Source organism: Python bivittatus, unplaced genomic scaffold, assembly GCF_059951505.1.
Source record: "Python bivittatus isolate LINGU-HERP-01145 unplaced genomic scaffold, Pbiv_v1 ctg000020_np1212, whole genome shotgun sequence".
Taxonomy (NCBI): Eukaryota; Metazoa; Chordata; class Lepidosauria; order Squamata; family Pythonidae; genus Python; species Python bivittatus.
In genome coordinates, this window is record NW_028277030.1 from 63,480,277 (window position 1) to 63,496,496 (window position 16,220).

The following is a 16,220-nucleotide window of genomic DNA, read 5'->3' on the forward strand; positions in this document are numbered from 1 at the left end:
AGCCGGAACCAGCCGGGGAAGGAGGAGGCGGAGGCGGGACCGGCGAAGATTGGCTCTTCTCCTCCGGCTCCGTCGCTGGATGGCAGGCAGGGAAGGGGAGGGCGAATTTGCCTGGGGCGCTGCGACGCCGCCGCACGGTCTCCGCTGGCCGTTGGCACGAGGTGTGGGGGTGGCGACGATTGGTGGCCGGGCGCCCTGCTGAGTAAATTAAGCCCTTCGAAGTCGGGGTGCCAGGCCAGCCCGCTCTGTTTTCAGTAGCAACTGGGTGGGCTATTCAGCTTTGAAGGTGCAGAGTGGGAATTGAAGCCGTCCTCGAGTTAGGCAATGGGGAGCCACCGGAATTTTGCGGGGGGAAAGCGGAGCGCTCCTTGTCTTGCAGACTGGAAACGAAAAGACAGGAATAAATTACCAGAGGCTATTTCTCCGCGGCTGTCCCGCATCTGTATTATTTCTGCACACTAAAGATTGGTGTAGTGGTTAAGGTACCAAGCTGGAAATTGGGAGACCATGAGTTCTAGTCCTGCCTTGGCACCAAAAAAACAGCTGGGTGACTTTGGGCCAGTGGCTCTCTCTCAGCCACACCTAGGAAGCAGGCAAGGGCTGAAACCTTGCCAGGAAAACTGCAAGGACTTGTCCAGGCAGTTGCCAGGAGTCAAAAACTGACTTGAAGGCACCTAAAAAAAAAAGGGCAGAGTAAGAAAGACTTGTCGCCAGGAGACAAGTCTGACTCGAAGACACAAGGGGGGGAAAAAAAAAAGCGATACAAGGTGGTGGGGGGGAAGCACTCCAGAGGATTAAGAATTGAATCCTTGCTGTTTCAGAATTACAAGCAATAAACCTTATGTTCGGGCATTTTTTTTTTATCAATTCCTTCAGAGTCCTACTGGTTTGATATCACTTAATAACATAGGAGCAAGCACAAGAGCTAGAATACCACTTTCACTGAGCTTTTCAATTTCTAGGGGGGGAATTGTGCCTCGAATTTCACATTAAATATATTTTATTGGATTTGGCTTGCAAGCTGCATTACAGGATATATACACTTAAGGGAAGTGAACTGGGTAGTTTTGAATGCAGGCAGTGAACTGGAAAAATTACTGCAGGATGTAACCAGCAATACTACATGGGAATCACATGTCGATCTGAGTAATAGGCTCATCTGGAACTGATTGGATGGCTGCCTGCACAACCAATCAAAATGCCTTGTGGAGCTTTTTGAACCTTTTCTTCACCATGGAGTAGTGGTGGTGCTGGTAGTGGGGAATTTCCAGATGGGTCTATTGTTCTACAATTGGCCTACCTCTCTTAAAAAAGCGCACAGGGCTTCCAGATGCTTCCTATTTCTAAGAGGTTTTTCCACTTCAAATGTGTATCATTTGGAAGCCAAGGATTACAAATGGAAAATTACATCATCTGGTCCAATTGGAAAGTGTCAAAAAGTAGGGTGATTGTACAGTAAGAAGTATCTGGAGGCAGCATTAGGATTAGTCTGAGCGTTCTAGCTTTGACAGTCAAAATGGCTGGATTTTCAAGACAAACTTTGAGACTAGCATTTTTCTTTTAGATGTGATAGTTTTAAGATTAGCAGCATTGCAGAACAATCTCTGCAAAATTGTATAAATGAGGTAGGTGTTTGAATAATAAAAGATACAGCAATACCCCTCCCCCAAAAAACAGGTTGCAAGAAAAGGAGAGGATAAACTACAGGTAGTCCTTGCTTAACCACCATTTGTTTGAAGTTATGATGGTGCTAAAGCTACTTACAACCGGTCCTCACACTTATGACCGTTGCAGGGCCCTTGCAGTCACATGATAGTGATCTGAGCACTTGGCAACCAGCTCACACTTACGATGGTTGCAGTATGCCGGGGTCATGTGATCACATGTGCAACCTTCTCAGCCGGCTTCTGGCAAGCAAAATCAATGGGGAACTGTGTGATTCACTTAATGACCATGTGATTCACTTAACAACTGTGGTGATTAGCTTAATGACTGCCGCAAAAAATGTAAAATCAGGTACAATCGCATGATGCCTCGCTTAACAACCGCCCCACTCAACGAATTTTCTGGACCCTAATGTGGTTATTAAGCAAGGACTACCTGTATATCAATCTACGATAATGCAAGATTCCTTGTCCTAAAAAGTTTGCAAAGTGAAAAGAAAATGCAGGTAAAATAGATGATTTCTCAATTTCTACCAGTGTTTAAATTTGTAGAAATGAAGCTAAGGACACAGTAATAAAACCTATGCTTCTTTCTCTCTTAATAAATGTATGCATGTTGTGAATGCTCTTAAACATAGACATTGTTTTAGAAAGTGACATGTCGATGCTGCATAATCTATGCTGCCTTGAAGTTGTTATATGTGGCTTCAAAATATATGGCATTTAATGCACTTAAAAGCTGTGCATTAAATGAAGTAGCTCCCATTAATTTTACCTTTTAGAATAACGGACAGCCCATTTGGGCTCCAGAGGTGTTTCCAGTAGTAAAAACAGTACTGGGAACTAGTGCTTCATTTTGCTGCATGTCACCCATTCATTTTTTTTTTAATTTAAAAAATGATAAAAGTCAGTGTAGAACCTGTTGTGCAGCAAGGGCACTGGCATTCCAAGTTGCCATACTGGAGATCATAGTCGTAGCAGATTGCTATTTACAGAACTACTTTTACATGTATAGATTGAACATTATAAGCAAATTGTTGTAGGTCAGTAGGAAACTATGAATTTTATAGCAAATTATTGAAAAAATGACTAGATTTCAAGGAGTCCACTATGACCTTTTCAAGCCCAGTTTCAGCTTTCTACAGAATAGGTTTTGCAAAACCTTGAAAAAGGTGCTTTGCACAGTGTGTTGGCATGGTGATACACCCATCCTTGAAATATTAAAGCAGCTGGACCCTTGGGAAAGCATGCAAAGCTGTTTTGAAGGCTGTCTCCTGCTGCCTGAGCCGTGTACAGTTACTCTGATGCTAATCACAGCTTAAGAGATGTCTCTACACATTCTGGAGACACTTTTGAAGTAGCCATGCAAACTTCCCAAAGGATGTGACTGTTTAATACTTCATGGAGAAGTGCTTTGCTTGTACCAACATGCTTTGCAAAGTTCCTCTTTTGAATGTTTTCCATACCCTTAGTATATAAAATGAAAGCAAGTTTCTATACATTAATGAACAAATAGGAAAATATTAACTTGAGGATTATTTTATTTATTTATTTATTTGGGGGGTACAAATTAATTTTGGAGGAATGTATTTAAAATTGCTGTGGGGAAATGAGTGGTGTTATGTGATACAATTTCTTTTTTTCATAAAACTTTTATTATAATATATAAAAAGTACAATTAAAATACAAAACAGAGTATGGCAAAAAAAGACAATAGAACTAAAAGAAAAAAGACAAAAACTAAAATAGTGAGAATAGATAGAAAGATGAAACAGAAAGTGACTTCCAGCTATCTCCAATACAGATATAGGTCCAAATTAAAAGGAAGTTAATCTCTTACCACTATTTAATCCAAATTCACATTTCTATCAACACAAACCATCTAATCATTAAAACCCACAATGAAAGCCTCATTTTTTTCCCCACACAAGCACGTAATCTAAGAAGGGTTGCCATGAGGAGACAAATTTAGAAACAGTATTCTCTTATTAACTCTGCTAACTTCGCCATTTGAGCCAAGTCCATTAGTTTAATGATCCATTCTTCCACTGTAGGTATTTGTGGATCATGATACGACAATTTCTGTCCTGTACTAAATTTCTTGGACAGAGTAGAATGTTATGGAAGTAAACGTGTCTTCTCCCACATTCTCACTATAGAAGACAAGAGTTTGATTTCATTGACATTTCACTAGGAAAAGCAAATACATTTTCTGAACAAGAACACTAAAACATTGTTACAATTCAGAAGTGTATTATTTGAGCTATATCCCACCTTTCCTTAGGAGTCCAAGATGGTGTATACAGCATCCTTCTTCCATTTTCCCCTCACAACCACCATATGGGCTGAGAGAAGGTGTAATGGCATGTGGGAAAGATTTTGGGAGATGGGCAAAGAGATGCTGCCTATGGAATGGTCAGATAAGAGATAGCATAGCCTACAGCTGCATAGTGGACAGAGAGGCTCAGAAGGGACCCTCCCCAAGTTCTTGGGCTGTAAAGGTGATGGTGGGAGACTTGTACTTTTACACTTGCAAGATTCTGTTAACACAACTTTACAATAAAGTAGACGTAGTTCATGTGGTCGTGTTTCCTGTCTGTTCTACCTGGTAAGGCTGACAGAAGGCAACTGGATGAAAGTCACCAAATGAGCTTCCGTGATTGTGGAAATACTTCAGTTTGGGTCTCCATAGTTCTAATTCAACACATTAACCACTACAGCATTCTGGAGCCCTCCACCCAGTCCCTTAGTATTAGTTAGACAACCCGTGACCCATTGGGTTGTTTCAAAGATATTTCCTTACCTAAACACAGAAACAGAATGACCAAGGGCAAAAAAGCAGTGAAAGTGTGAACAACTTACGACTTGCTTCCCTATTGACTTTGCAGGAAGCTGGTAAGGAGTGTCAGAAATCTTCCTGCTTGCCTGCCTTCCTCCCCTTCTCTTCCCTCTCTTCCTTTCCCCTTCCTTCCTCCCTCCCTCCCTTCCCACATCTAATATAGGCCTGCGCTGCCCTCAGGAGAATCTCGGTGAAGCCGCCTCCTCCTTGGCTGACCTGGGGAACTGTCTGCCACTTTGCTGAGGGGAGGTGGAACAAAGGGAGCTGTGGACCGTGAGGAAAACTGCACCTTTGCTCCCCATTCTGGTGTGTTCCCAAGGGCCCCTTTCCCTCAAGGGAGCAAGAGGGCTCACCCCCCGCCGCCCCCCCCGCCAGCCCTACCTTGCCAACAGGCATCCGAGTTGCTCCCTCATCCTTCCCTCAACACCACTGCCGTTAAGAGATTTCAAATTTCTGCCTCATTTCCAAAGCAGCCAATGGTTGCTCACCTGTTGGGCTTTGCCGCCAGCCCATTGGGCGTAGGGGACAGAGGGAGGTGGGAAAGAGGTTGGGGATACGCCCATGATGATCACGTCACCTGGACTCACCGCAGCAGTGCAGAAGCGGCCACAAATTTCCTAAATTTCAATCCCATAGGAGTAATGGGTCCCAGATTTTGGACGCATTCTGTAAGTTAGCCCATTTGAGATAACCTTGGTTCAAAAAATTTGCCTCATGACACACCATTTCGCCCAGTTGAAGGTTACAGACACAAGAGTTTTAGTAGTATATAGATGTAAACAAATTATATAACTTCAAAGAAGAAAAACAGAACACAACAATATTTCAGATCATCATTGCAAAATTATCCAGTATATTTTATTATAGGTAACAGCCAAGAAATCCAACTTTAACTTAATATGGCTTTCTTCTAATGTAAAGGCTGCATATACCTTTACATAGACCATAGAATATCTGCCAAATACTGCTTTAGATTAGCAGGAGAGCATTAGAACACTGCTTCCAGTGAAGTATTCAGGATGAGTTTACAGGAGATACAATTTTAAAAGTTTGATTAGAACATTTTATATGAAAACATACAAATTTTTTGTACATATGCTACATATAAAACTCACTATTATACTATTGGTGGTACCATTGATTGATTATGCTTTTGCATAATGGGAAGACGCAGTCAGGTTTTAGCAGAAATAATGAAGAGATATACTTTTGTATCTAAGAATAAAAACTGTTTTTAAAATAACCAGGCAATCTCCCCACTCCCCCTTTATGCATACAAAGATCAGATCTTAAAAGTACATTCATAAAACAAAGAAAGGTTCTCCCTGAGATTACCAGTGTTAGTTTTATTGTGGTAATCTTGGAAATAACAGCAATAGTATCAACAAAACATATAAAACCCAAATTTGCCAGTATATTACATCTTTTCTGCCAGAAAAGTGCACAATTATAAGACAGGTGTAACAGAGTGGAAAATCAGGCTCATTCTCCAGGTGAAAAAGGTTGCATGGTCTTGGCTTAATTTTGTAATGGAAGAGAAAAATGTTTACATTTATGTTGGAGCTCTAATGAAAGATTTGCATGCTTTATTATGCATAATTATTTTGTTTAGCACTATTTTTCATCAATGCCTGAGTTTTACCCAAAGGATAATATCCTCAAAATGCAGGTTTCCATAAATTATTCTTTATTAATACAGCATTATGTAGTGTAGTAACCCAAATGTTCTAAAGAGCATTATCTCTGCATGTATTTATAAAACATTTATGACAAAAGTTGATGAAATTCAACATTAAAATATTTATGTCATTTTTCTTACTGTAATCTTAACACCACTCAGCTTTATATACTACTATAATTTAGCATTCTTCACCACTTTTAGAATAAACCACAATTTTTAAAGTCAGTTCTCTTAAGTTAATTAAAAATATATGGATTTAAAATATTTTATCATAGTCTGATTTTTAAATTGTTGACAATTTATTTCAATATATAATAACCATGCAATTAATTGCATTTGAGAGAGAAATGGGATGTGAAAGCCTTCCCTGAAACCAAAGAAAATACATATTTATAGGAAAAGTAGAGGAAAGATTGTGTTTATTCTATGAAATTTTATTATGCAGTAATTACAAAGTTTAAATACTTTTCAGTTTTAAATAAAAATAAGTGTCATTAAGCACATTTATATAACTATGTCAAGTGATTCCAACAAGTATCACATAAAATACAGTGCATTTTCAAATCAGAGAGACAAATACGTTCTCATTCACAGTGTTTGACATATTACAAGAAAGCTTGTTTCACATAAGGATTTATTGTAAGGTCATGCTATTATGAACAGTACAGTCCACACCATGCTGTGCCATTCAAAAATAATCTCTCAGAATGTGAAGTAACGAGCAAACCATTCCTGACGTTGTGGATCTGGTGAAGCCATTGAAGAAGCTTCAGTCTGAGGAGGGCTAGATTCATAAAGAGAAAAGACAGATTTAACCCACAACCAAGAGTCAAGGCGCAAAATCCCTGGAAAAAGCATGAGATAGAATACGCAGCATAGAATCAATTTTTATAATTTCAAAGTCACATCTTATTAGTCTGTGAGGTAGTTTAATTCCCCATTTTCTACCTTCGGTCATCCACTCCATTGGAGAGCATCAGCAGCATAGACAAGTCACTAAGCCACACAACAAGGCAGAAAAATAGTGTTTTGGGAAAAAAAAGAAAGAATGGAGTTGCTGCTTTTCTTTAAAAAATGTGAGGGGAAAGTTTTTGTTTATAAAGAGCATCCTCTTTTAGCATCCTTTTCTTCTGGTCAAGTTAGTTGTCAAATATGATGCAAGCATCATATTCTTTAGGATGTGTTGCTGAATTTTCTGGCACTGAACAATTACATATTTTAAATATTACAAAACTCAGAGTGAATTTCTGAACTTGCATGCACATGGAATTGGATACAGTAGAACAAGGGATTCGGTACAAAGCAAGCCCATTTTTTATCCATAAACATAATTCTCAAGTAAACCTGCATGATATAATCACTACATATACTTTATTCCTTTAGTAAAATTAAATTTTGTGGCTAGAAAATTAAAATAATTCCTACCGTTTATAGGACAAATCAGAGAACGAAATAATTTGTAAAGGAAACTCCATCATCACAATTCATGAATTCATGCACATGCTTGTTAATGGCGTCTGAACATACATGCATTTTACATGCAAAGGGAAAAATAAGGAAGATTACATTTTATAGGATTTCTATTTAAGTTAAGAAATAAAATGTTATTGTATTTCAAGCTTACTATTCAATTTTCTGCCCCAGCTCTATTTTGTAAGTAGCATTAAAGTGGAACTAGAGTAAAGAAGACATTTACTTTTTCCAGGATATCAAGCATTATGATGTTATTTTAGTCTAGTAACAAAACTTTCTGAATTATAATGCAAAGCTGAGCTTGGTATTTTAATGCTGAAGCATAGCATTAAATGGTATGTACTACATGCACATATTCACACATATTCAAAGCTTGTTTTCGAGAAATATTTTTTCTGAGGTGAGGAAAATCAAAACACATCTAACAGGGTAAACATTTCCTGTCACATAGAACTACTGTTACAAAATACCATTTTGATTTGGGGATTGTAACATATTCTTGAAGCTAGAAATAACACAGATTTAACACAAGTTCATAAAGGTAAATAACTGAAAGCACACAAAGCATTGGTATAGCACTTCAAAATTTTAAGGGAAGTAAGACTTATTGGGGGAATCACAGTTCAGCAAGCTTTACAATAAAAAGGGATACTATAAAGAGGTTTAAAATAGTGTGAAAATTATAATTCCAAATAATATTTATACTCCAGTATTGTTCTTAAACCAAGCGAGGTTTAGCTAAAAAGAAATCAATTTTTGTTTTCCAAGTTAGGAAAAAAAGAAAACCAAAAACTGGTGAGGCTCTGCTCACCTCAAAACCATCTTGGGCTCTTTGGGTGGTATTGGCTGTGGAAGTGGTCTGCTGCTGTTGAACTCAATATCGTGGATGGATGAATTGGGAATAGGGTCCAGGCGGTTAGCATGTCCATTGCCCACTCCACTAGATTCCAATGCACTTAGATTGGGGACACTCACAAACCTGTTTGCTGATCTATCATTCTTCTTCTTTTGCTGCATTAAAGATAACACATGTAAGGAAGGGACTGTACAAACGAGGGAGTTCCTGAGCTGTTTTACATTATTTTATTCTTTGTTAATGGTTTGGGTATTGGTGCAATATGATGCTTGACTTTTCAATAATTTTAGTAGATTTAGCTTGTATACGGATTACAATTCCTGAAGAACAATGGAAACTGCTTCTCTGTCAAAACTAACAATGTATTGCTATAACTCAGTATCACTCAGCTGTAGAAATGGAAAGTTCCCATTGTAGGAGAAAAAATGATTTTACTTCCTATTATATTTGCAGCCATTTCCTTATACAATCATGGTAGTTCCAGATTACCATAAAATGAATTGTATACCGCTTCAAAACATTTTAATGGGAAATGACAAATATTTTAAAGAAACAAATAAATAAATAGGATTACAATCAATGTCTGGGCCAGTACATTTCATTTCTCAGGAAAAAAGAACTTTCAACAAAAACATTTAATTTTCATTTTTATTTATGTTTCTGGATTTAACTGGTGAGAGAATATAGCAGATGTTGCCATATTGACACCAAAGTTCCTATATTCTGCCAACAGGTGAAGAGTTGAATAGATTACTTCCAGTAGCCACACAGTGCCCCACTCAAGTGACCCATTCTCTAAGATACTTCTTCAAAAATGACAAATCTTTTAATTGTACTAAGGGTTTTGATATATACCACAACCTTTAGATTTTCACAGAAAGTTCTGCTTCCTGCTTTCATAATCTTTCAAGCGTTTTTTGTTACTTTGCTAAAGATACTGGTTCAGATTCAGCATTATCTGAAACATAATTATTATGGTCCACCAGACACAATTAATTCATTGTTTTATGCTTGAACATCAAACAGGTGGGGAATACAGTAGGTTTATCAGCTAACAGTAAGCCATAATAAACAGCTAATATATTGTAAATGGCCCAGGAAGTACTGAAGGCTCTTCTTCATGACTGAGTTAAAGTGCTGTCTATTGCTATTAATTAATTAAAAATTTTAAACAACCCAATAGCCAAAGTTTTCTAGATGGTTTACAATAAAATTATTTTTTTACATACCAAAAAATACAATTTGAATAAAAACATATGCAATAAAATGCAAAATAAAAACACTATATAAACTTGAGTTGACAGAAACTTATGCCAGCAAACAATCTGCTAAATTTACTGCCAACTCCTATTTTGTTACAGTAGCCAGGCTAGTAAACAGGGCTCTCCTTCATTACTGTGGACTTAAGTTAAGGAAAGTGATTAGTGAATTCCTCTGATTTTGTCTCCTCTCTTATCAAGCATTACCTGTTAATTGGAAGATAAGAACCAATCATTATCCCTAACCCAAGGTGTGGTCAGTTTGGATGGATGTTTAGAATAGCTGATTTAGCCACCTATCAAGTTGCCAGGGCATATTTGTATCATGGTTAGGGTCAAGTGAAAAGGAGCCCAAACTTTAATTACTCTGGCCAAAAACTAATTATTTAACCCTATTTAAAAGAAGTATGGCCTATTATACACATAATAGAAGTTTAACTAAATTCAAGCAAGAATGGCTTCATATATACTATATATCACACAGTAAAGCAAATACAAACACAGTATGGTTTTAAAGTTTATGTTAAAAAATACTGTAAATCAGTTGGAACACAAAGAAGGGGGAAGTCAGAAATTAAATACTTATCTATACTATTTTAGTAGGTTTTTTTCTTTTTCTTTTTTAGTATTTATAATAACATAGTGGAAATTTTGGCACTAATCTCAAAGATACCTTTTCATATCATAAAAACAATTCAGTGTTATCTTTTATTAATTTTATATTGAGCATTTTGTATAACTTAAGTAATTTTTCTCGTGCAGTTACTGATATTACCTCTTTTGAAATTGTATCTTTGTTTTAAAAATAAAAAGTAAAAAAAAGTATCACTTTATTTTTCAGTTAGGAAAAAATACAGTCCAATTTCCTTCATTTTGTTTTAGTTTAAATGGAAGATTTTTTCCCAAACTAAATCTCCTCAGCTGAAGATCTGTTACTTTTTCAGTGTTAGGTTGCTTCCACATAAGAGACCTGTAGCACTGCAGAACAACATTTCCCTGTAATTTAACTGAAATATTCCTCACAGAACTAAACATATAACACTATTTTAGTTAGCAGTACAATTCTCCAGGGCCCAATCCATGTTTATAATGAAAACAATACTGCATAGGAGACAGCCTTTCAATTTTAGTTTGCAGATCTTGGTAACTGTTCCCTATTGATTCACGTTTCTTAAGATACAGAGACTTTTAAATTCTTGAAAGCCATTCTTGATCTCACCAGTATCTGTCGCTTTGTTCTCATGGTTTTACCAGAGAAAATAATACTATTCTGCTATATAAAAAAACCTAACCATATATATGTATGAAAGCAGTTTGGTAATTACATCTCTCCCTCAGAACTGCAATGGCAACAGAATGGGCCAATTAAGCAAGCCATGTTGGTAGAAGCAGAGTCAGGAAAAACCTACTAAAAGGAAATTATTAATAAATGAATCAGGTTCGAAAGATTGCAACAGTGCTTTGTTATCTTCTCTGGACTCACGGTATTTTATCATAACAAAAAAAAGGTTATTAATCTGATCCAACAAAACTCAGGAGCACAGTGCAGAAAACATTGGATTGCAACAATTTGACTAAGATGGCTTTTATACCTTGTCAAACTGCTTCCAGGCAGTGATTATACTGTACACTCATCCTGCCTCATTTACATAATATTATAGCAGTGCAAATGATATTAATTCATTTGTAATCATTTACAATCAGCCTGTGTTTTTCTTCAATTAAATGTACCTTTCTAACCATAAAAAAAAATCTAATAAGAAAAGAACATGCACACTACATTTTTTTTTCAATGAGGTGTTGAGAAAAAACATGCTATTGAGAAAGGGGTAACACACTGAGGATACTTTTCCTTTTTCTACAGTCTGCCACACATTTCTAATTGCAAAGGCATTTTGTATCAGTCTCTGCTCAGACTTTACTTATAAAACAGAAAGAGAAATCTTATTAAACCTAGCAGAGCTTAGATTTGAATAAACACATAGGATCTAGTTTTAATACTACAATCCCTGTACTGCTCTTCAACTTATTTATTTTTCGTTTTTTGAAATATATATTGGAATAGATACATTTTGCAATTGTTCAAAACCAGACCCTTTTAATTATTTTTAATTGATACACATCAGTTTCAACTGCTTGCTTTCCTTCTCCTTTTGAATCAAAAGAACTGTTCAAATGTCTAGAAAAGATTATTTGAAGAATATAATTAAATTACATAGAGGATATAAAGGTATTTCCAGTGTCAAAGCTGACAAAAATTTTTAAAAATCAAGAGGTAAGTTTTCATTTGAGTGTAGGAAAAGACAAACAGTTTTCAAATCAAAACTGTGGTGTACATATCTTGCATAATAAAAATTAAACACATGTATGTAACAATGATGAGGGGTCTCATTAGAAGAAGAGACAATATACTTAATCAATTATGAGATTCTAAAAAGAAGTTCACTTTCTGCATTATAGCCATGATTTACAGTGCTATGAGAACATCAACTAGAAGTATCAATCATTGGAATTCTCTATAAAAAGTAAATGAAAAGTTGATGACCACTGCAGAAAAAGGGGCTGTCGAAGCAATGTAGACTATTATTAACTCAGTTTCATATTAGGAAGTATGAAAATGATACTTCTTTCCACTAGATGGCACAAATAATTTTTTTAGAAAGCATACTATCTTTATAGCAAGATCTGACATTATTTTATAGTAATAATTTATATTTCCTAACATTAAATATTATTTGCTTTATATACCAAAACAGAACATAGCGCATAATCTCCATAGCTTTGTGATGGATCCAATAATGGTATTCTCCAACTGGATTTTGAGTTTTTTCCTTTGGGCCAATATGGATTCTATCGCTTCTTCTTCTGGGGAAAGGCATTTGGTTCTCTTATAACAATTCACTAACGAACATATATTACACAAACATTGGAATGATAATCTGCAAAGGACTTAAGAGATATAATTGCAAACAAGGTAATGGTCTGAATCCAGAATTGCTGATATGTAATGAAGTATTTCTTTCTTTCATGGAAGAGACTTTGTTATAACAGAAGCTCCAGATGAAGGAAGAGAAGTAATCTTACAGTATAATTATGGTATAATCCTTATACCATATTTTTCTAATTCACTAGTGATAGTAACTGCTAAACCAAATAAATATAAAAATTTAATTTTGAAAGAGGGTATTAGCAATCAAAGTGCAGTTGCAAAGATGGACAGAATTACCAACATAGTATGAGAAAATGATCAAGAACAAAACTATTTTTGAGAAACAAAATATAAAACCATTCTGAAATACAATTCCCACCTAGGTGGCAGAACCATCTCAAATGCTAAACAAGCTCAAAATAGATTAGTCCTTGGATGGCTCACAAACAGCCTGTAGAGTAGACTAGGAAATCAAAAAGACAGCATGAAAGAATCACTATTTATTGCTCCTAAGAGAATTACAGGATGTGTCCAGGAAGTCACCAGGGGTTGAGCATGACTCTAAGAAAATGTTACTTAAAAAAAAAATCCTGTGTTAAACAAATATACTATATAAGGACACTTTTGTGTCCTGTTTAAAACCTATTACTCTAAATTACACACAACATAAAATCCCCTAAGAGCCACAATTCTAATTTACAAAATCATACATACTTGAATTTTTCACTGAAAAGAAAAAATGACAATATTGTGAAAACCCTGCCCATTCTCAATCAGTGCTGTTGCCTGGTGTTTTACTCTAGTTTGTTACTGAACTTCTGTTTTTTGTTTTGTAATATTAACAACCCACATTTTCTACTTTTAAGGGAATAATTATGTTGCATACCTTTACTAGAGGATTAATAACACCAACATTAGGACTTGCATTAAACACTTTGTTGAAGTTTGTCTCCCTATTAACTAGTTCCAGTTGATAGAATTTTTTGTCATCCTAATAAGGAAAAAATAAGTTCATATTGTTTTCAGTATATTTAGTAATTGCAATTATTAAGCTATTATAATTAAATAATACTCACACAAAAATCCTTACTTCAAATATGAAAGTCCTGAAATTGAATTAAGACTGGCATCACGTGTTCCATTTATATGATAATTTGTGGCATTTCTAGAACCCTTCTCTACAGTGGCATTAGCTTTCTTACTTTGTACTGAGTTCAAAGATTTTATAAGATTATTTTTTTGCTCTCCCCTATTCGAGACACAGGAAGCCACAAGGGGTTCATGTTAGCAGGTCCCTTACCAGCAAAACTCAGAAAATTATACTATTAGGAAACATATTAAAAATAAATATTGATTATATAGATGCCAGCCAGGAAGGAGAAGGTAACCCCCCTAATGTTTTAAAATCCACTTAGGATTGTGATTTATCTATAGTACAAAAAGGTACAATTTTAGGAGTATCTTTTTCAGTATACATTTGTCCTAAACAGAATACAGTGACTGAATAGAATTAAATTATTTTAAAGAATAAATTATAAACAACTGTTTAAGAGTACAAAAACATGCAAAATTGTGTGTGCAGCTTAGATAACTGAGATTAAAACTAATTAAAAGTCATTCTCATTTAGATTGTTTCACACATAACAGCTATTTTAGAATTATTTATTTTTCCAGAGATTTGACAAAAAATATTAGTGTCTGACATGCTCACAACAAAGGCCACCAAACTATCTTACAATCAGCTTCTTTATCAGCTGATCCCTCTCAGCAATCAGGTCTTTCAGCTCTGCAATAAGCTGCAGGTCTTCTGGCCTTGATTCCCTGTTTTGATATTTATCTTCCATTTCTTCTAAACTTTATAGAAGACAAAAGTATCACCAATGGATTAATAATGGACCAAAGTTAAAAGATAATACTATAAAACCAAATTATCAAATTGATTAAATAAATAAATCTATTATATCTAAAAAGAGATATAGCTTTCTACCTATAAACAGATCTCTTTGATTGTTGGCTATGCTAAAGAAAATGCTATCATAAGTTGAAACAACACAACCTCAGTAATAAAATTACAGTGACCCAACTACTGTGTAAGGAAGTATCATGTTAACAACTGAAAAAAAGTTAATATAAGCAGCCAAAACACCACAGAAAGAAAACAGAAATTAAGATAATTGCAGAAAAGTTCTAAAAAGACAGTGAAGAAGCATTAAAGGAGTGAATGGAAATAAGGAAATTAATTTATAGAGAAGTTATATTGAAAGGCCAAGAAAACAGAGCCTTGCATTTGTAGAAAAGTTAATAACTTTTGAATTAACCTTTCAGATTGCTACCTGGTTTTGGACTTTCATACAAATTTTAACAGACAAGGGTGAACATTGATCAAACTGAAGCTAAATCCTGACATGATGGAGATCATATGGATTATTGGGTGAGTCGATTTGGGTGCAGCTGCAGAATCCGTTTTATGAAGGGGGTTGCATATACTATATATATTAAAGAGTATGTATACTGAAAGTTGGATTTTATCCTCTCAATGACTTTAATAACTGCAGGCCTTTTGCCAACTTGCTCTGTGGCCCAATGCAAAGAAAATGGACATTGGTCTATAATACAATATCTGACTAAATTACTGAAGTACACACTTTAGTGACTTCTTTTACTGCCAATTTATGAATCTCAGTGGATGTGGAGTATACGAGAGGTGTTCAGACTATATTATCCTAAATTTATAGCAAGTACACCAATTGCTTTTTTCTTACTATACCTAATTTAAAATTCTGCTTTGGTTTTAAAAGTCCTTCATGATTTTAATCAGGTTTTCTGAAGGGTTACCAGCATTCATAAAATATGAATGACACTATCCTCTCAAGTTTAACACCAGAACTTCTCAGGTTCACAGCTACCAATCATATGTTCTACTCAGCCATGCTCACATGGAACTCTTTTATCCCCTAAATGCAAATGGACTATATTTGGAAACTTTAAAAACTCTTATGAAATACTTATTTACTTCATTAAAATCTTCAGCTTTTATTCGGGTATTATGTAGTAAAACTAATTATGATTTCATTATATTTTATGATAAATATTATTATATTGTATAAAATCTTCTACCCTACCTTAAAGAGGCAATTTAGACTATTCCCCTGACTTACAGAAAGCTTTATGCTTCTTTATTACAAGAAGGAAAAATTAAACAGAAAAAATATTATTTCAGGCAATTTGCCAGTTCAAATTTCACTCCAAATGGGACCTTACAGTTTTAAAAGAAGCATACCTATACAAACAGCTATTTAACTTTGAACATACATTATTCTCTAAGCTTCAGGCACAGGTGAGTAACAGCTGAGCAACTAGAGTTTACACAATCTATAATGTCCTTGCACTGTAAAGATATCCAATAACTATTATTAGTTGGTAGCCATAACATTTGAGAATTTAAAAAGATGCATAGTTGGCATTTTTCCAAAGACATTATATTTTCCTCCAATAATAAAATTATCCAAAAAGCTATTT

At 35.3% G+C, this 16,220-nt stretch overlaps 1 protein-coding gene across 6 annotated transcripts in view; it reads right to left on the reverse strand.

The window, feature by feature from the left end:
• Nucleotides 1-6,173: 6,173 nt before the first annotated feature.
• The window catches only part of FAM184A (family with sequence similarity 184 member A), a 61,205-nt gene continuing 51,158 nt past the window's right edge, over nt 6,174-16,220 (reverse strand). For 5 of the 6 annotated variants that reach the window (XM_088139980.1, XM_088139968.1, XM_088139974.1 and 2 more), the window contains 4 exons: nt 14,438-14,555; nt 13,588-13,692; nt 8,469-8,668; nt 6,174-6,968 (listed from right to left, as the gene is read on the reverse strand). In XM_088139980.1, the coding sequence (XP_087996106.1) occupies nt 6,887-6,968; nt 8,469-8,668; nt 13,588-13,692; nt 14,438-14,555 (505 nt within the window). In that variant the 3' untranslated portion in view covers nt 6,174-6,886. Of the gene's footprint in view, nt 6,969-8,468; nt 8,669-13,587; nt 13,693-14,437; nt 14,556-16,220 lie in introns of those variants that run through there. The other variant, XR_015795997.1, reaches the window with a different exon arrangement.